Source organism: Mytilus edulis, chromosome 7, assembly GCF_963676685.1.
Source record: "Mytilus edulis chromosome 7, xbMytEdul2.2, whole genome shotgun sequence".
NCBI classification, from domain to species: Eukaryota; Metazoa; Mollusca; class Bivalvia; order Mytilida; family Mytilidae; genus Mytilus; species Mytilus edulis.
In genome coordinates this window covers 92527667-92550535 of record NC_092350.1, presented here as the reverse complement: position 1 = coordinate 92550535, position 22869 = coordinate 92527667, and the positions used below count along the sequence as shown (strand labels likewise).

General features: G+C 33.7%; 1 protein-coding gene across 1 annotated transcript in view; it reads right to left on the bottom strand.

Moving 5' to 3' along the window:
• Positions 1-5267: 5267 nt before the first annotated feature.
• Positions 5268-22869, bottom strand: part of LOC139482489 (membrane-associated tyrosine- and threonine-specific cdc2-inhibitory kinase-like) — a 29688-nt gene continuing 12086 nt past the window's right edge. The window contains exons 7-16 of the mRNA XM_071266396.1: positions 22589-22711; positions 21189-21283; positions 19114-19220; positions 17371-17474; positions 15571-15612; positions 13531-13699; positions 12955-13060; positions 10579-10686; positions 9024-9168; positions 5268-7600 (exon numbers count right to left, since the gene is read on the bottom strand). Coding sequence (XP_071122497.1) covers positions 7571-7600; positions 9024-9168; positions 10579-10686; positions 12955-13060; positions 13531-13699; positions 15571-15612; positions 17371-17474; positions 19114-19220; positions 21189-21283; positions 22589-22711 — 1029 coding nt within the window. The 3' untranslated portion in view covers positions 5268-7570. The remainder of the gene's footprint in view (positions 7601-9023; positions 9169-10578; positions 10687-12954; positions 13061-13530; positions 13700-15570; positions 15613-17370; positions 17475-19113; positions 19221-21188; positions 21284-22588; positions 22712-22869) is intronic.

Here is a 22869-nt window from a genome sequence, read left to right as displayed (position 1 = left end):
TTCAAATACAATTCACAGACATAAATGTTATATATGAGCTTGGTTATGGTTTTTGGTTTTATGTTATTCTGCATTTGAAATATTCTTAAGATAGATAATAAAATTGAGAATGAAAAGGGCGAATTTGTCAAAGAGACAACAACCCGACCATAGAGCAGACAACAGCCGAAGGCCAACAATGGGTCGTCGATGAAGCGAGAAACTCCCACGCCCAGAGGAGTACTGCGGCGGGTTTTAACATGTTTTTTGAGAACTCCCCCTATACCTCTAGCCAATGTAGAAAAAACAAACTCACAACAATACGCATAATTAAACTCGGTTTAAGAGAAGTCCGAGTCCAAAGTCAGAATAGGTAACAAAAGAAACTGAACGAAATGACAATAATACATAAATAAGCAAAGGACTACTAGCAGTTACTGACATGCCAGCACCAGACCTCAATTAACTGATTGAAAGATTATGTCTTCATCATATGAAATATCAAGCACAATCCCTCCCGTTAGGGGTTCATTATTATACTATCATAAATACTAGAACACACCCGCGAAATCGCGGGCACATACAGCTTGTGAACTATTGTAGATTTATATTTTTAAAAGATATTATGTATGAAGAATTTCATAAAAGGTATCAAAAGCCCTCTCCCTTTTTCCAAAGTCCGATATTTGTTTCCTTTCTGTTAAATTCAATTATTTTCGTGTTTCTGGCCTCAGACCACAATTATTCGTCTCTTTTGCTACAATGCTTCTTTTGGTAAAAGTCAAATCAAATAAAAAATTTGCACCGTTTCAAACATCAAATAAATGTAACTGCTTATATATAGTCCATTATAAGTCTAATAAAATATGCTTCAAGGACAATCCATCAGTGCTTTTTCTTTTGAGAGTCTTACTAATATGCCAATGGTAGGATATGAATCTTGTATAAATGACTAAGACCGACTAAGGCTAATTTGAGGGGTGGTCGAAGGGTTCCTGATCCCGAAATCCCGAGATGCAGAATTTAAAGAAATTCATATCCCGAAATCCCGAAATCGAAAAATATATTCCCGGATCCCGTAAGGATCAATTCCCAAATCCCGAGTTTCAAAACACCCGATCCCGACGCCCCGAAAAAAAACCCTGCCTCCTCTAATCTCTACGGCTTACTTTCATTTTTGCCAAATCACTATTTTCACTTTCAACAATAGATTGTTATGCCCCATCTAGTCTGTGCATCCGTGCGTTCGTTCGGTCGGTCGTCCGTCAGTACCGCTTCAGGTTAAAGTTTTTGATCGAGGTAGTTTAAGATGACGTTAAGCATGTTTCACTTATTTTAATATATATGCAAGTGGTATGACCCCTTAAATAGTAAACATTTCAAAGAAAACAGTAGACAGAATCAGGGACTTTCTATACTAACATAGAAAGTCCCTGACAGAATACAGAGAGTCTCTCTATTAATTAAAGTAGTATAATCGTAGTTTACATGTAGATAAACGCGAACAATAGTTGTCCTCTTTAAGGAGGTATAATAGTTGTGGTTCTTTCGATCTTTACACCATGAAATGAAACGCGAAAAATAATTGTCCTCTCTAAGGAGGTATAATAGTTGTTATCATATACTTAGACTAAATAACATATGATTTTTACCGTATGATAATAGCATTAAATTAAAGTATTTTCCATATTTTTCGAATTGGTGCTTAGCGGGCTGATATGAAAAGTTTATCACATGCTTCGATTGTTATCACATGCCTTTCCGTAACGTTATCACATGGCATTCCGATGATACTCGGCAAATTCCGGAAAATACACCCCAATGCTACGTTTTCAGTGAAGAACATTACAAAGTAGTGTACAAAACAATTATTTCAATACTGGAAAGTATATTGAGTAAAATAATTAAATTAAATAAAAAAAAAAAAAAAAAAAATTAAATAAAAATATGCATTTTTTAAGTTTTTCTGAAACATAATTTAGAAAGTTACTTAAAAAAGTTGACTTTTCCAAACAATGTTCATTATGTATATTGTTGAATTATTTTTTTGTAGATTCGTCCATATTAAAATGTGTTTTTTTTCCCTCTGTTGAGGCATATCATAGAAAGATTTCATATTAAATGTATCAAATTTTGGGTCCGACGTCCGTGAACTTTTTACTCTTTCAACTTCTTTTCGGAAACCACGTAAAAGGATCAATATATGAATCTGTTATTTTTCTCTACTGTTGAAGCATATGATAAAAAGATCATAACATGTCATTTTTCATATCGCATGTATTATCAGCCCTCGGTCAATATCAGCCCTCGAGCCATGCGGCTCTTGGGCTGATATTGAACCTAAGGCTGATAATACATGCGATATGAAAAATGCCATGTAATAATCTGATATTATTTTTGCTATCTAAACACCATGATATGGAGAACGCTCTGAATGGCTTATTTATTTTTCATTTTTGTTATCTATCATATTACGATTGGTTTTTTTAAAATGTGTCACATGTTTTACTTATTTTAATATATATGCAACTGGTGTGACCCCTTAAATAGTAAACAATTGAAAGAAAAACAGTAGACAGAATACAGAGAGTCTCTATATATTAAAGTAGTATAATCGTAGTTTACATGTAGATAAACGCGAAAAATAATTGTCCTCTATAAGGAGGTATAATAGTTGTGGTTCTTGCGATCTAAACACCATGAAATGGAGAACGATTTGATAGGCTTATTTATTTTTCATTTTTTGTTATCTATCATACGATTGGTTGTGTTTGTGCATGTTTCAAACCGGAAGTCTTATCTATGACTAAAAGTCAGTCTGATGACGGAATCATATCCGGACTCCTTTTTTGTCGTTTTTCTCCCAAAATAACTCAATCTGAATAATCATAAGAATGGATGACAAATGCGACTATGCATGTTACCTATAGGACACAGAGGCATGATGATTGATTTATTGTGGAAGGAAGAGAAGCGACACCCAAAATGAGGTCTTCTCGTTTAATAGTATAGATATGAGGAGAACATAACCCGTGTCATCGCAACAACTGGTTTTAGAATAAATATGTTTAATTCCGATGCAAAGACCCTATAAGTGAATCAATATTAAAATTTGCAGTCTTGTAATTGACTGCTCCATATGCTTACATGCAAAACAGCTGATCTTTGAAAATAAAAAAAAAATAAAAAATGCTACATAGAAAAACAAGAGTGCACACACTGAAATGTCTCGCCTTCTGTACTAATCATTAATATTATGTTGATAGTCCTAAGTATAAAACTTTATTACAACTGTCACATAAACTTAACATTAACCAAGATAGCTAAACAAAGACCAATGAACCACGAAAATGAGGTCAAGGTCAGATGAACCATGCCAGGCAGACATGTACAGCTAACAAAGCTTCCATACAATAAATATAGTTGACCTACTACTTATAGTTTAAGAAAAATAGAGCAAAACACAAAAACTTAACACTGTGCCATGAACCGTGCAATTAAGGTCATTGTCAAATAAAACCTGCGGGACTGACATATAGATCATAATATATTTCCATACACCAAATATAGTTGACCTATGGCATATAGTATTAGATAAAAAGACCATAACTCAAAGACTTAACTTTGACCACTGAACCATGAAAATGAGGTCAAGGTCACATGACATCTGCCCGCTAGACATGTACACCTTACAATCATTCCATACAACAAATATAGTAGACCTATTGCATATAGTATGAGAAAAACAGACCAAAACACAAAAACTAAACTAAAACCACTGAACCATGAAAATGAGGTCAAGGTCAGATGACACCTGCCAGTTGGACATGTACACCTTCCAGTCCTTCCATACACCAAATATACTAGCCCTATTGCTTATAGTATTTGAGATATGGACTTGACCACCAAAACTTAACCTTGTTCACAGATCCATGTCTGACGGGCATGAGGACCTTGCAAGGTACGCACATATCAGATATAGTTATCCTATTACTTATAATAAGAGAGAATTCAACATTACAAAAAATTTGAACTTTTTTTTCAAGTGGTCACTGAACCATGAAAATGAGGTCAAGGACATTGGACATGTGACTGACGGAAACTTCGTAACATGAGGCATCTGTAAACAAAGTATGAAGCATCCAGGTCTTCCACCTTCTAAAATATAAAGCTTTTAAGAAGTGAGCTAACGCCGCCGCTGCCGTAGCCGCCGCCGGATCACTATCCCTATGTCGAGCTTTCTGCAACAAAAGTTGCAGGCTCGACAAAAATGCACTATTTTGTTTTCCTCCATGTTTTGACATGCACCAGAAACTGGAGTTGTAATACAAGACTGGTACCTAAAGCCAAAATATGCAATCTTCAATGACCTGCTAACAGTATCGTAACTATATCCCTTCTTAATGAGTCTGTTAAAAGGTTTTGTTAGCTTTTGAGATGAATACAGACATTTTTGTTCAGTCAAGAATATTACCATAAAAGATTGAATGTGAAATACATGTCTACATGTTGAGTTATATTTACAAACGATGTCCTTGCAGCAGCTGCAGTGTGATGGATAAATGATTAACAAATGTTACAAAGTGGTGTTCTGATTTACTATACTATCAACTGAATGCTTCTCCATCATTTTGGAAATTGGTTTCCATAGTCCATGTAGTTTTGATAAAACTAAAACCGACTACATCTTAACAAAAAAAGTGAGCAAGCTAAAAGGCTTTGCCTGCATCATTCATTATAACTAAATTTGTATTGAAAGTCTGTTAAATATGAAGATTTAAAATTGAGAATGGAAATGGGGAATGTGCCAAAGAGACAACAACACGACCATAGAGCAGACAACAGCAGAAGGTCACCAACAGGTCTTCAATGCAACAAGAAATTCCCTCACCCGGAGGCGTCCTTCAGCTGGCCCCTAAACAAATATATACTAGTTCAGTGTCTACATGTATCAAATGAACTTCATTCTGTAATTCAGTGGTCGTCATTTGTTTTTATTTATAAATAGTGTTCTTGTTTATTGTTTTGTACATAAATCACTAGTTTTCTTGTTTGAATTGATTTACATTTGTCATCTAAAAACCTTTTGAAGCTTACCTGTGGTATAAGTTTTGCTGATTAGTTGATATACAGTTACGGTATTACTTTCTACAGCATTTTGGTTTCTGATGGAGAGTTTATCTCGTCGCATTGCCAATCATACAACATTTTCTTATTTTCATAGTAACTTTATTGGAAGTTCCATGTATCAGTATTGTTACGGGCTTAGCCATAAGCAACGCAATGTATGAAGTTTAATTTCTTTATTGTAACATTCTGTTCTGGGCTATAAGTAAGAACACAAAGTGGGTTTAGTGTTTACATGAAACAATATATCAATGGCTTGCCCTATTGCATTATAAGTTATCTGTATGAAGGAACCCTCAATGGTATTAACTCAGTATTTACCACTGACCGTACATCAATACAAAATCATACATTTTGATAACTAGCTAATTTACAAATTGTCAATATCCATGCTGTAACATACATGTAGCTAGGTTTGGTATAATTTACCAGTATGGATAGTTTATGTACATTACTACTAAAAGTAACATATAATTTCCTACATCTATTATATGCAATCAAATACAAAGAATTTTTAAGCCTGAAGTGTTTAAAGATTTTTAAAATCAACAATTTTCTGGGCATGACGTTTTGCAAATTACACTTCCTATAGAAAAAAACTTAATACTTGTATTATGTAATTAACCTACCTAAATTTGACAAAACCAAAAAATTACTCAAGTCAATAGGACTTCTCTGATTCTTAGTTTAAAAGGGTTCTATCATGAATCATAAAACTTTTAAACATGGTCTCATCAGTACTTGGATAATCGCAACTTGCTTACCTCCTCTTTGTAATACAATGTTTTTCTTTATATACAAATATCCTAGGTTCAAATTAATCTATATTTTCATTTACAAAACCATAGAACTAATTGAGTCAATAGTAAATCTTTGATTCTTATAGTTTAAGAGGGTTCCATAATGAAACACAAATGAGAAAATACTACTTATATACAAAACGTCATTTTGGATCAAAAACCAATTAACAAAATCTGTGAATCCTGAATGAACTGAAAGCACTATTAAGAAAGGTGAATGGATTGCTATAGAAAAAATCAAATACAACTTTAACTGAAATACATAATTATTAAAGAAAAAGCACTGTATATGGTTGACATAACATCACTATTTTATGGTTTTATTACACTGTGGTCACACTAACCTCATGTATAATTTATTAACATTTTTTTTTCATTTCATAACAATAAATAATTCATAAGTAAATATGCACCAAGAATTATAACACAATTTATGTTAATTCTGATTATTATTAAGCCATAGCTGGTTGTTACAAGTATCTGAGTGGAAAACATAGTTCATAAAGATGTATTCTTAAACAGCAGCTTATAAGAACACATGACATAACAAAATATACCCGACGTAGATATTTTAAGCTGATCATCAAAAAAACAATACAATATATCATTATATACAAATGGTGAGCACTTTAACAGGACTATATAATCAGCAGTTAAAAGGGGCAGGTGAGAGAGAGGAAAGGAAAAGGGAATAAACGAAATATTAAGTTTAAAGAGATGAAACATAAATCAATCAAAAGATATTTTGATTAAGTTTTAACAGTATTAGGGTTGTCAAATGAGTTATTTATGGATTTTGAGAAAAATTTAAACAAAATGGATTACATATAAAACAATTGCAGTAATTCATTGATAACTTTGCATTGATGGAGTTGCTATATTTATATGTGATCAATCTCTTACCCTAAAACAGAGGGTAAATTACAACATGCTGCCCTTTAGATTGTGCAAGTCGTATGGATTTCATCCCTTGTCTAGGTCAAAACAAAGCCTTTAAAATTGGTAAATCAGATTCAGCAGTTTTAATGATAGAAAGATCCATATTCATATCCTAAATAAAGAGCCCCTCCACCATTGGGTTGATTATACTTTTTATATGGAGAAGCCCTAATAAGAAACATATTCTCAAAATTGTCATCCAATGATATTAAAAACAAATATAAAGTATACTACGTCAAGTTATGATATTCTTTACATTTAATATTTCTTTCATTACATATCATCATTACATGAATAATAACAGAACAATTACTAAAAAAAACCTATGAAATATAGAATACAAGTGGTTTACAAAATCGTTGCTGCATCAGATTTCTTCCTGAATAACATTCACTTAAGTCAGCGTTCCATTTCAGCAGAAATTCCACTTTTCAACAATATATTCTTTTGTCCTTGTTAAATATGGCAATGTGATTTACATTTTAACAATAAGTCTTTTATCATGTTTACAGTGATGTGATTATAAAATTTATCATACATCAATATTACGATCTGTCTTCAAATCAATATTCAATCTGTCTTTGAATCAACATAACATCAATATTACGATCTGTCTTCAAATCAATATTCAATCAGTCTTTGAATCAACATAACATCAATATTACGATCTGTCTTCAAATCAATATTCAATCAGTCTTTGAATCAACATAACATCAATATTACGATCAATCTTCATCACTGGCTGCTTCAAACATCTGAAATCAATAGTTTACAATAAGTACTTCAATTCTTAAAAACACTTTTCAGTAACAATGAGCATTCAACTTTGTACTTGTTTGGCTTTTTAACTATTTTGATCTGAGCGACACTGATGAGTCTTATGTAGACGAAACGTGCGTCTGGCGTACTAAATTATAATCCTGGTACCTTTGAAAACTTTTACTATATATCTCAGTTATCTCACACTTATAAATATGTATAACAGTGCATGTTTGAGTATATTTGATTTTGTTGTTTTACCAAATAGGTATAGGAAGATGTGGTATGAGTGACAATGAGACAACTCTCCATCCAAATAACAATTTATTTAAGTAAACAATTAAAGGTCAAGGTACGGACTTCCACCTGGAGCCTTGGCTCACACTGACAACAAGCTCTAAAGGGCCCCAAAATTACAAGTGTAAAACCATTCAAACGGGAAAACCAATGGTATAATCTTTATGAAAAAAAATATACAAGTCTGTATTCAAGTCTAAGGAAAATTGTAACTCGTTGAACATTAAATTTTGTGATTCGCATGAAATTCACTAAAAATGAAATCCAACGAATAATTATGAATCCTTGTGGCTGATCAAGGAGGATTCGGGGGTTGGAACCCACCACCCCTTTTTTTTGGACGATTAATGCATTTGAATGGGAACATATAGTTGGAACCCCCCCCCCCCCCTTTGTCCTGGGTTGGCCACCCCCCTTTTTGAGATGGCTGGATCATCCCCTGAATCCCCATTATAACAGTATAATTGTTTTTTGCATGATAAGTTAGGGATTAGACAATACATATATTGTCCAAATGTCAGAGTGGAGAACATTCAAAAACAGATTCACATTTTTTGCACCAGAAATCAATTGAAGCCAGTTTTATTGTTATGAATTCCTCTATTATTATAAAGTACTATTCTGTTGATAACAAAAGACCATCTGATATTTACGTTTGATGACTGAAGCTTAACAATGACGTCAGATGGTTAAAGTGCCAAAGATACAAAGGTTTTATGGATACTTCTATCTAAATGAATTTACACCACTGTTCTGTTTATTTTGCATAAGAATAGAGATAACCATATTAAGCTTACCCTACATATAAAAACTCTTTATCAAACAGGGTGTTTTTTTTAAGTAATTTACAGACCTCATATTTTTTTTTAAAAGTAGTGTGAGTAAAGAACTGTATATTGTAACATGTTAAACTTGCAACTCTGCAACTCGTTATAAAACTCTTGGCGTATGATGAATTTAGTTCACTAAATCATACCAGTTACATTTTTTGTTATAAGCTTTAAAGCAGTTGTCTATAGATCTCATTTACACAACTAACGACTGATTGATTATTATGCAATGTGGGTTTTTATTTTGAGAATAGTCTTTTAAGTGGTAAGTAACTTTGCATTGGAAACCTACATTCATTAGATTCCTTGGACCAATACAAGGTTTTGCCAGTTCTTCTGTGTCCAGTAAGCCATCTTTACTACTGTTTAATGTTGGTGTTGTACATCGTTCTTCATCAAAACTAGACTCAAAACTGGTGTTTGGACTGGATAGTTTCCTGTTAATACATGTCAAATTCATTTCAAGCTATTCAAGTGCTTAAATAACTTAATAATTTTCAATTTGCCAGAATATCAATATTTGTTTTTTAACTTCAATCTTTACAAGTTGGAACCACTAAAGAAATGGAGAAAAGTGGGATGGAACTATGTTTCCAGGGATTCAAATTAACATTTGGTACTGGAAAGTCCAGTAACTTTGACATTCCAAACTGCAAGATCCACATTCCAGGTCCCACTTTACTAGAAATAGTTCATAACTTAGTAAGATACAAAATTACTGTGCATTTGGTGTTAGGTTAGCTTGTTTCATTGTCAGTGTCACTGTTGTATAACATGTTAAATGATAAGTGTAATTGTCTTGTATATTATGAATTTAAAAAATAGAGTGGTGAGATTTGGAAAAGAAGTGCTCTCTCAAGGCACTACAATGTTTGGTTTTTAGGATAACATAAAGGGCTATATGTATCTCTTTTTTATTTTGTTCAGTTCATATTCAAAAATACAATTAAAGTAACAGTCCAAATCTAAAGCTGTTTAAGAGTATTATATCTAGTTGCACTATTATATTAGTTCCTCTGTGAAAAAGTAAGAAACTTCCAGAATGTTACTGGGCCTTCAAAATTGAGAAGAAATCACCACTATGTGCCTGTCAGTGGTTGTCGTTTGTTTTTCGTTCAGTTCTTTACATAAATAAGGCCGTTAGTTTTCTCGTTTGAATTGTTTTACATTGTCTTATCGGGGCCTTTTATAGCTGACTATGCGGTATGGGCTTTGCTCATTGTTGAAGGCCGTACGGTGACCTATAGTTGTTAATGTCTGTGTCATTTTGGTCTTTTGTGGATAGTTGTCTCATTGGCAATCATACCACATCTTCTTCTTTATATCTTATCCACACCTGGAATCTGATCCTGTATTATAAAAGTCTTCATTTCTGGTTTATGGCTGCATTCTGTTCAATCTTCGTTTTGTTAGTCAGATACGATTTTACTTAGATTTGCAACAACTTGTTGGCAATTTTCAGTATAAAGCTAGGGGTTGAACAAAATAAACATCACTTTCATGAATAATGAAGATGAAAATAAATTTTGAGATCGTTTGAAAATTTTTGCAAAGTTAATTTTTATTTTATTTCCTATGAAAGGTCCGTCGGATGTAGCTAGTAACCAAAACGAAATTAGATTGCAAAAGATAGAAGGTTGCGGACCTCGGACCACCGGTTTTTACCATCAGGAAATGCTCACATTTAACAAAATCATTGTCAAGCTGAAGACCAAATTTGAAAACCATCAGATCTATTGTACCTTCGAAAAATTGTGACTAAAATATTGACAAAAAGTTGAGAGCATATGGCCCTGGAGTGGAACTATAATAATTTGATAAGATGTTAACTCATTCTATAAGCCTACCTAATTCTGCCTGGTAAAACTGGTGATGAGCTCATTGGTGCAGACATAAAACCTATAGACCTATGGCGTATGGCTGGAGTGGTGAACGCATGTCTTGGCATTGGTCGACTGAAAATATATATATATACATAGTTAATGATTAGGCTGGAGTGGTGAATGCATGTCTTGGCATTGGTCGACTGAAAATATATATATACATAGTTAATGATTAGGCTGGAGTGGTGAATGCATGTCTTGGCATTGATCGACTGAAAATATATATATACATAGTTAATGATTAGGCTGGAGTGGTGAATGCATGTCTTGGCATTGGTCGACTGAAAATATATATATATACATAGTTAATGATTAGGCTGGAGTGGTGAATGCATGTCTTGGCATTGGTCGACTGAAAATATATATATATACATAGTTAATGATTAGGCTGGAGTGGTGAATGCATGTCTTGGCATTAGTCGACTGAAAATATATATATACATAATTAATGATTAGGCTGGAGTGGTGTATGCATGTCTTGGCATTGGTCGACTGAAAATATATATATACATAATTAATGATTAGGCTGGAGTGGTGAATGCATGTCTTGGCATTGGTCGACTGAAAATATATATATACATAATTAATCATTAGGCTGGAGTGGTGAATGCATGTCTTGGCATTGGTCGACTGAAAATATATATATACATAATTAATGATTAGGCTGGAGTGGTGAATGCATGTCTTGGCATTGGTCGACTGAAAATATATATATACATAATTAATGATTAGGCTGGAGTGGTGAATGCATGTCTTGGCATTGGTCGACTGAAAATATATATATACATAGTTAATGATTAGGCTGGAGTGGTGAAGGCATGTCTTGGCATTGGTCGACTGAAAATATATATATACATAATTAATGATTAGGCTGGAGTGGTGAAGGCATGTCTTGGCATTGGTCGACTGAAAATATATATATACATAGTTAATGATTAGGCTGGAGTGGTGAATGCATGTCTTGGCATTGGTCGACTGAAAATATATATATACATAATTAATGATTAGGCTGGAGTGGTGAAGGCATGTCTTGGCATTGGTCGACTGAAAATATATATATACATAGTTAATGATTAGGCTGGAGTGGTGAATGCATGTCTTGGCATTGGTCGACTGAAAATATATATATACATAGTTAATGATTAGGCTGGAGTGGTGAAGGCATGTCTTGGCATTGGTCGACTGAAAATATATATATACATAATTAATGATTAGGCTGGAGTGGTGAAGGCATGTCTTGGCATTGGTCGACTGAAAATATATATATACATAGTTAATGATTAGGCTGGAGTGGTGAATGCATGTCTTGGCATTGGTCGACTGAAAATATATATATACATAATTAATGATTAGGCTGGAGTGGTGAAGGCATGTCTTGGCATTGGTCGACTGAAAATATATATATACATAGTTAATGATTAGGCTGGAGTGGTGAATGCATGTCTTGGCATTGGTCGACTGAAAATATATATATACATAATTAATGATTAGGCTGGAGTGGTGAAGGCATGTCTTGGCATTGGTCGACTGAAAATATATATATACATAGTTAATGATTAGGCTGGGCTGACTAGATTGCTCTCCTCCAGGCTATGCCAGAAACACTGATTTTACATAAGTCAGAAAAACTTCATAAAAGGCAAAAATATATATTTCCTTTTCCTGCATCACTCCTTACCTAAAGTTTCATGCACACTTGTTGGTGAAGTGGTATGTTAAAATTGCTAATTATAAAATTTAAAAATAATTTTTAATTAAGAGTCTTCATTCAAAGCTCCAATTACTTGTCTGGATTAGGAATGTATTTATTCATAAAAACCCAACTATATAGAACCTGCCAGATAAAATAATTACCTAAGTCTGTTCTTGTTTATATAATAAACATGACTGACTTTCATAGATGTGAATATCATAAAAAAAAGTGGTGCACACTTTAAAATAGCGGGATATTCAGTGTGCACCACATTATTGATGTTATTTTTTCATAGACATAAACAAGAATGTGTCCCCAGTACACGGATGCCCCACTCGCACTATCATTTTCTATGTTCAGTTGACCGTGAAATTGGGGTCAGAACTCTAATTTGACATTAAAATTAGAAAGATCATATAATAAGGAACATATATACTAAGTTTCAAGTTGATTGGACTTCAACTTCATCAAAAACTACCTCGACCAAAAACTTTAACCTGAAGCCGGACGAACGAACGGACGGACGAACGAACGAACGAACGAACGAACGAACGGAGCCACAGACCAGAAAACATAATGCCCCTCTACTATCGTAGGTGGGGCATAAAAATATTACAGTCATTCCTTAATTGAAGATAATTTCTTACCTTGGCACTATAAATTCTGATGAGAAACCATCACTTGATGAAGAACTATCTAATGGAGCACCAATTGAGTTGTTATGAATACTAATGTCATCCTCAAAACAGTCATCTTAAAATAAAAACAAAATTTAACATCTTTTTTTATATTTACAGAAAATGGAGCCATGGTCAACCATGGTCCATACAATACAGTTAATCACCATGTCTGTTGTTTATCAATTATGGACTTCTGATGAGGTCAATACGTTATATATGACCCTGTTCAGATTGTATTGACCTAGAATGAAATCCGAGTGTCAATATAGTCTAACAGGTCTATATATAACGTACCAACTGAGTGAAAGTCCTTAATTTATATATTACATAATCATGTAAGTAATTTATTAGGAAAATAGTGTTCAATGTTCTTTCAGTGCAGTTTTAAATTGTATTTGGCTAGAGATAAAACATGTTATTGAAAATATCAATATTTTTTAACAAAATCATAGCTAGTTGCACAAGCTTTCTTCTATTCTTAGTGTTTGCTTTTAACATAAAATCGAGAGGATACCCTGAGCAATAACCTTGTATATTACCTACCATCAGAAATACTATGATCTAGAGGATACCCTGAGCTATAACTGGTATTATGACTACTTGAACTAGGCACTTGTCTTTCCCTGATCTTTTTCACAGGGAAGCTGAACACACTGGTTATCATGAACACAAATTGTAAGAGACGAAAGAACATGGCTTTAATGGAGTTTATCTGAAAATATACAAAAGAAACAATAGTTACAGCTGAAAGAACATGGCTTTCACGAGTTAATCTGAAAATATACAAAATTAGTAATTAAACTCCATGAGGTGAACAAACGCTTGTGTGAATCATTTCGATAGTCCCTGAAGTGGATACCTTGGTATGCATGGTTGTCAAATTATGCAAATGAATGCAACATCAAAATAATACTCCAAATTGACAACAACACTTCAAATGGTCTGCAATTTTATTTGCTATGGTCTACATGTTTTGCTTGCAAGACAGGCTTCATCAGGACAATTTTTATACAGAAATTAATCCCTGAAGTACTCAAAGTGGTACATTGAATTTGTCGTCATCATGGTGAGAGAAACAATGAAAATTGAAAGTAGCAATAGAGGTATAAATAGATAAGGCAAATATAGACAAGAGTGCACACGCTGAAATGTCTCGCCTTCTATACTAATCATTGATATTATATTGATAGTTCTCAGTATAAAGCTTAGTTTTATTACAACTGTCTCATAAACTTAACATTAACCAAGATAACTAAACAAAGACCAATGAACCTTGAAAATGAGGTCAAGGTCAGATGAACCATGCCAGGCAGACATGTACAGCTAACAATGCTTCTATACAACATATATAGTTGACCCATTACTTATAGTTTAAGAAAAATAGACCAAAACACAAAAACTTAACACTGTGCAATGAACCGTGAAAATGAGGTCACCGTCAAATAAAACCTGCACGACTGACATAAAGATCATAAAATGTTTCCATACACCAAATATAGTTGACCTATGGCATACAGTATTAGATAAAAAGACCAAAACTCAAAAACTTAACTTTGACCACTGAACCATGAAAATGAGGTCAAGGTCACATGACATCTGCCCGCTAGACATGTACACCTTACCATCATTCCATACAACAAATATAGTAGACCTATTGCATATAGTATGAGAAAAACAGACCAAAACACAAAAATTTAACTATAACCACTGAACCATGAAAATGAGGTCAAGGTCAGATGACACCTGCCAGTTGGACATGTACACCTTACAGTCCTTCCATACACCGAATATACTAGCCCTATTGCTTATAGTATCTGAGATATGGACTTGGACCACCAAAACTTAACCTTGATCACTGATCCATGAAATGAGGTCGAGGTCAAGTGAAAACTGTCTGACAGACATGAGGACCTTGCAAGGTACGCACATACCAAATATAGTTATCCTATTACTTATAATAAGAGAGAATTCAACATTACAAAAAAAATGAACTTTTTTTTCAAGTGGTCACTGAACCATGAAAATGAGGTCAAGGACATTGGACATGTGACTGACGGAAACTTCGTAACATAAAGCATCTATATACAAAGTATGAAGCATCCAGGTCTTCCACCTTCTGAAATATAAAGCTTTTAAGAAGTGAGCTAACACCGCCGCCGCTGCCGCCGGATCACTATCCCTATGTCGAGCTTTCTGCAACAAAAGTTGCAGGCTCGACAAAAATTAAGGTTTGTTTACAATGTAACTTGAGTTCGTTTTACTATTATATGATACATGAAATTGTTCTAAAGGCTTGGTATCTAATTGGATGATCTTCCCATGGTTCCTACCACTTCGCAAGGCTTCTCTTCCAACATGGCCATCCTTTTGTAATGCGGCACCTCGCGGTAAAAAATCCCCTTTTTCTCACTGTCTACCAGAAAACAAACAAGGCAGAAGTGTGTTGGATTAAAAAAACACAACACTTTTTGAAGTGGGAAGGTCAGCGTCTGAAAACATTGTATTTCTCCGAGGCCTTCGTCTCCTTTTCTCATTAAGACATTTGTGTTATGCAGTTATGAATGTTTATAACAAGATACTTACAACACTTTTCATCACATATTCTCTTCTTCTTCTTTTCCACATCTAAAAAAAGATTACAAGAGTGCACACGCTGAAATGTCTCGCCTTCTAATCATTGATATTATGTTGATAGTCCTAAGTAAAAAGCTAAGCTTTAAAACAACTGTACCATAAACTTAACATTAACCAAGATAACTAAACAAAGACCAATGAACCTTGAAAATAAGGTCAAGGTCAGATGAACCATGCCAGGCAGACATGTACAGCTAACAATGCTTCTATACAACATATATAGTTGACCTATTACTTATAGTTTGGAAAAATAGACCAAAACACAAAAACTTAACACTGTGCAATGAACCGTGAAAATGAGGTCACGGTCAAATAAAACCTGCGCGACTGACATAAAGATCATTAAATATTTCCATACACCAAATATAGTTGACCTATGGCATATAGTATTAGATAAAAAGACCAAAACTCAAAAACTTAACTTTGACCACTGAACCATGAAAATGAGGTCAAGGTCACATGACATCTGCCCACTAGACATGTACACCTTACAATCATTCCATACAACAAATATAGTAGACCTATTGCATATAGTATGAGAACAACAGACCAAAACACAAAAATTGAACTATAACCACTGATCCATGAAAATGAGGTCAAGGTCAGATGACACCTGCCAGTTAGACATGTACACCTTACAGTCCTTCCATACACATAATATACTAGCCCTATTGCTTATAGTATCTGAGATATGGACTTGACCACCAAAACTTAACCTTATTCACTGATCCATGAAATGAGGTCGAGGTCAAGTGAAAACTGTCTGACAGACATGAGGACCTTGCAAGGTACGCACATATCAAATATAGTTATCCTATTACTTATAATAAGAGAGAATTCAACATTACAAAAAATTTGAACTTTTTTTTCAAGTGGTCACTGAACCATGAAAATGAGGTCAAGGACATTGGACATGTGACAGACGGAAACTTCGTAACATGAGGCATCTATATACAAAGTATGAAGCATCCAGGTCTTCCATCTTCTAAAATATAAAGCTTTTAAGAAGTTAGCTAACGCCGCCGCCGTGGCCGCCGCCGGATCACTATCCCTATGTCGAGCTTTCTGCAACAAAAGTTGCAGGCTCGACAATAATTATACTTTTGGTAATGAATTTGATTAAATGAACATAACAATGGCTACTGTTCAGTGTCAACCTTTTTTTCAGTTCTTCTTTGATTTATTAAAATTTATTGACATTGATTAAACTCTGTAGAAGTAATTTCATGCTATCTAAAGTCAGTAACATTAAAACATACACAAATGAAGGCACTTTAAAATTGGAGTAACTACCAATAGAAGCTATTCTGGAGGCCTACATAAACTTGTACAACATATTCAGACTTATCCATAGTATCCATGTTGCCTTTCTTGGTCCAACGTATGTTTTTATGGAACAGTCATTTTAATCAATTATGCATACTAGAACTCATTTTGAATTTTCTTGAATAAATTAATTTGAATGTTCAAATTAAAACAGTCTGCACGGTTAGCCACTAGTCCGATGCCCCAGACTAGTAAAATTTCTTTCTGTACTAGTGAGTTTTTGCAAAACATTGTTTGGACAAATAAGAAAAATGTCTTAATATTTGTCTTCAGACTAGTGGTTGAAAACGTTTTTGGTGCAGACTGTTAAAATACAGAATTAAAACATAAAATATTACAACAGTTTAAAAGACATGAATATTTAGAAATAAATCTCTCTTTAACTAGATGGAAAAGGTTAAACTAAATGTAATGCCTGCTTACCCTTCTGACATAAGGAAATGCTAATACTTGGTCTACTGTAGGACGACTTCTAGGATCAGGATCCAACATTTGACGTATCACATACTTTAGATCAAAAGATTTATCTGTAATTAGACAATTTACTATATTTCCATCACAAATTTACCAAATCTATATTCTTATTTTTCATACACTTATGTCTGGTCATGTGTCTTCTATTCAACATTATAACATATTGATGTCAACATAAATATAAATTGATGTCAACATTTTAATATAAATAAGATGTGGTATGAGTGCCAAAGAGAACTCTCCGTCAAAGTCTAATCTATATAAATATAAACAAGAATGTGTCCTAAGTACATGGATGCCCCACTCGCACTATCATTTTCATGTTCAATGGACCGTGAAATTAGGTAAAAAATATAAATTTGCATTAAAATTAGAAAGATCATACCATATAGGGAACATGTGTACTAGGTTTTAAGTTGTTTGGTCTTCAACTTCATCAAAAACTACTTGACCAAAAACTTTAACCTGAAACTACCACTTTCATTTTCTATGTACAGTGGACCGTGAAATTGGGGTCAAAACTCTAATTTGGCTTTAAAATTAGAAAGATCATATAATAAGCAACAAGTGTACTAAGTTTCAAGTTGATTGGACTTCAGCTTCATCAAAAACTACCTTGACCAAAAACTTTAACCTGAAACTATAGTATACCACTTTCATTTTCTATGTTCAGTGGACCGTGAAATTGGGGTCAAAACTCTAATTTGGCTTTAAAATTAGAAAGATCATATCATAAGCAACAAGTGAACAAAGTTTCAAGTTGATTAGATTTCAGCTTCATCAAAAACTACCTTGACCAAAAACTTTAACCTGAAGTGGGACGAACAAGCTGATGGACGAGTGCAGGCACAGACCAGAAAACATAATGCCCCTCTACTTTCTTAGGTGGGGCATAAAAAACAATAAACGAGAAACACCCATAAATCACACCAAAAACAACCATTGACCAGCAGACAGGAATTGAAATTAAAATTACCACAAAATGGGCTAGAAATGGTTAAGCGTGAAATAAAGTATCCCCTTAAATAAGTTGGTTAACAGCAATGTATTGATGTCAACATTGTAATGTATTGATGCCAAGTTCTCCTGGTAGTTATCTCTCCAACATAAAGAGCTAAGATTAGAACATGTTAATTTGATATAATATGGATATCATCGACTCATGTTTTAACCTGTACTATGGAGTCTAGAACTTGGCATATAGTGAAAATTTTTGCTTCACGCTGAAAGCCTCACTGGGACACCGAGATGAATAACAGGTATTAAACAAAGAACTGCTACATTGATGTTTTTTTTGTGAATTGATTTTGTATGATATATCTAAACACCAACTCTATCATGTTTAAAATTAGATAAATGAACTAAAACAAATTGTGAATGTGCTTTGTAAAAGTCTATTCTCAGACCCGACTGTATATTTTGATATGATACTGCTGAATTCTAAAATGTTGTTAAATATTTGTTAACTGGGAGTTTGGCATGACATCCATTTCTGCTGAACTAGCATATATTATTGTTAATGGACCAGCTGAAGTCTGCCTCCTGGTGGCTGAATTTTTTTGTTTGATAAAGATCCATTGGTCGCCTTCTGTTGTTTTCTGCTCAATGGTTGGCTTGTTGTCTCTTTGACATATTCCCTGTTTCCATTCTCAGTTTGTATGCAATAGTACAGTAACCTTAGAATACTCTTACCTCTTAGAAATTCTTCTGGAATAGTACCCGACCTGAGTAAATGCCAGCCTTCCTCTCCTCTTGGGAGGTCAAGGTCACCAGCTAGTTCTAGGGTAGCCATTCCCAAACTAAAAATAAAGATTCTATTTTCATTAATTGCTGTCTTGAAACCATATTTGGTTGTGTATAATCTGCATGTTTTAACTCAAAATATGTAGTTAGTACAGGGGTGAGGACTAAACATAACTTTAGACGATTTAAGATTTTAAAATATTCTTTTTTCTTCATTATTGTATATTCTAGAAATTGATTACATTTTTTTGTTCATTTATTAAAGTATAATCAAGAATGGTCAAAAACATTTCATAGTATTTATAGTACAACCAGATAACATCTATCATTAAAAGTCGTAGAATAAAAGACAAACAACTCATGAAAAAGATAGCCAGACTTAGAACATGTGGAACATGTACAAAATATAGTTGGGTATACATGTCAAAACAAGTTAGAAATTATCATTAAGTTTAGAATGTCATCTTTCACAAAAATTAACTCCCAAAACTATATAAAACAAGAATGTGTCTTTAGAACACAGATGCCCAACTCGCACTATCATTTTCTATGTATAGTGGACTGTGAAACTGAGGTGAAAACTCTAAATTTAGCATTTAAATTAGAAAGATCATATCATAGGGAACATGTATACTAAGTTTCAAGTTGATCAATGTTGATTGGACTTCAACTTCATCAAAAACTTTAATCAGAAATTTGCCCTATCATTTTCTATGTTCAGTGAACCATGAAATTGGTGTCAAAACTCTAATTTGGTATTAAATTTAGAAAGATCATATCAAAGGGCACTTGTGTACTAAGTTTCAAGTTGATTGGACTTCAAGTTCATCAAAAACTACCTTGATTAAAAACTTTAACCTGAAGCGGGACAGACGGACGGACAAACAGATAGACGAATGGACGCGCAGACAAGAAAACATAATACCCCTCTACTATCATAGGTTGGGCATAAAAAAGAGTCACAGCCACAAAACATACTTAAATTTATCTTCTATCTTATATAAAATGCGTCTGCAGGTTTAGTAATTTACCGGATACATCAGAAGGTTTAGTCATTTACCTGAATACACCAGTAGGTTTAGTCATTTACCTGAATACACCATTAGGTTTAGTAATTTACCTGAATACATCAGAAAGGTCTAATAATTTACCTGAATACACCAGTAGGTTTAGTAATTTACCTGAATACATCAGCAACTCTAATAATTTACCTGAATACACCAGTAGGTTTAGTAATTTACCTGAATGCATCAGCAGGTCTAGTAATTTACCTGAATACACCAGTAGGTTTAGTAATTTACCTGAATACACCAGTAGGTCTAGTAATTTACCTGAATACATCAGCAATTTTAGTTATTTACCTGAATACATCAGGTTTAGTAATTTACCTGAATACATTACGTTAAGAAATTTACCTGAGTACACCAGTAGGTTTAGTAATTTACCTGAATACATCAGTAGGTTTGGTAATTTACCTGAATACACCAGTAGGTTTAGTAATTTACCTGAATACATCAGTAGGTCTAGTAATTTACATGAATACACCAGTAGGTTTAGTAATTTACCTGAATACATCAGCAGGTTTAGTAATTTACCTGAATACATCAGGTTTAATAATTTACCTGAATACATTAGGTTAAGTAATTTACCTGAATACACCAGCAGGTTTAGTAATTTACCTGAATACACCAGTAGGTTTAGTAATTTACCTGAATACATCAGCAGGTTTAGTAATTTACCTGAATACATCAGGTTTAGTAATTTACCTGAATACACCAGCAGGTTTAATAATTTACCTGAATGCATTAGGTTAAGTAATTTACCTGAATACACTAGCAGGTTTAGTAATTTACCTGAATACACCAGTAGGTTTAGTAATTTACCTGAATACATCAGCAGGTTTAGTAATTTACCTGAATACATCAGGTTTAGTAATTTACCTGAATACACCAGGTTTAGTAATTTACCTGAATACACCAGCAGGTTTAGTAATTTACCTGAATACACCAGGTTTAATAATTTACCTGAATACATCAGCAGGTTTACCAAATTTGCCATCCATCAGCTCGGGTGCTATATATTTTGGATCTCCTTCCTGGGCCTCAGATAAATCACTTCCCTATAACAGAAGAATTATGCTTAATAAAGCAGGATAACATTAATCTCCTGATGTATTTAGTAATGGTCATACATATCACATTTACCTAGTACATTTTGGATATCAAAAAAATGTTTGTTTACTAGTACTAGAAAATAAACTCTGAAGTACAGACAGAAATATATATTGAGAGTGTAAAGCAGCATCATTTGTTAAGGGTTTGTGTTGCTCAGTCTTTAGTTTTCTGTTGTGTATTATTGTTTGCATTTTGTTCTATTTCTCTTTCAGCTTTTTGCGTCATCAGTTTATTTTTCGACTTGTGAGTTTAATGTCCCTCTGGGATCTTTCCTCTCTTTTTTTAATTCAGCAGATGTTGTTTTAGTTACCATGAAAGTGCACAACATCATCATTTGTTTGTACAATGAGTTAGATTAAAATAAATGGGGAATGTGTGCATGGGTCATGTCCCAGCATGCATAAATATGAAGGGATATATAACTGAAAACCATAAAAGAAAAATTTTGTACTCGATCCGAGTTTTGTCGTAAAAAGCATTGTGAATAAGTTTCATAACATTTGTTTGAAGCATCCTTAAGTTAGAGAACGAAAACTTCAGCATTTTTTTCCATTTGTAAAGAGGCATATAATTCGGAGTTAAGTATGACGTTCCTTATCACTGAACTAGTATACATATTTGTTTAGGAGCCAGCTGAAGGAGGCCTCTGGGTGCGGGAGTTTCTAGCTACATTGGAGACCCATTGGTGGCCTTCGCTTGTTGTCTCCTCTATGGTTGGGTTGTTGTCGCTTTGACACATTCCCCATCTCCATTCTCAATTTTATATCTCTAAAGCAGTAATTTTGAGCATTAAAACATAATGCCCAATCAACTACGGCGGGGGATAAAAAGGGGGAGTTGAGATTTAACAAACATGTTTGACCCTCATAGATGTGTACAATGATGTAGTACTAGGAGGTGTGATTGTCACGCTGAAGGCCATGGTTAACACTGAAGTGCCATGGTCTGTTTGCTAGTGAGGGATAGTCTGTTTGATACATGCTAATCCTATACCTTTGATACATCCAGAACCAGACCATGTAAATCTTTAATACCGTATAGCGGGTTATTTCCGCAGGGTGTAAATTTTCGCGGATAGAACAAAATCACCTAAATAAAATCTGCCAATTTAAAAGTGTTCATGCAAGGGTATTGATAAAAGTTTTGTATGCACCTTAATAATAACCGCCAAATTTTTTCATATACACTATTCAATGAAAATCCAGAAATTTGATACCTGCGAAAAAACGGCTATACGGTACTATACATACCTTTGATACATCCAGAACCAGACCAAAGTCTCCAAGTTTACAAATGTTATCATATGATATAAATATATTCTCAGGTTTAATATCCATATGAACCAGGTTATGATCATGTAAATGTTTTACTGCCTGAAAATATATAAAATATGTTCATTTAACTACCAGTCTATATAAAATATGTTAATTTTACTACCAGTCTATCACTGTTCTCTCATTTTAGAGCAGAGTTAACCACAAAATCCTTAAAAGTAACAAGTTTTCTGATCAGATTTACACAACATGACCAG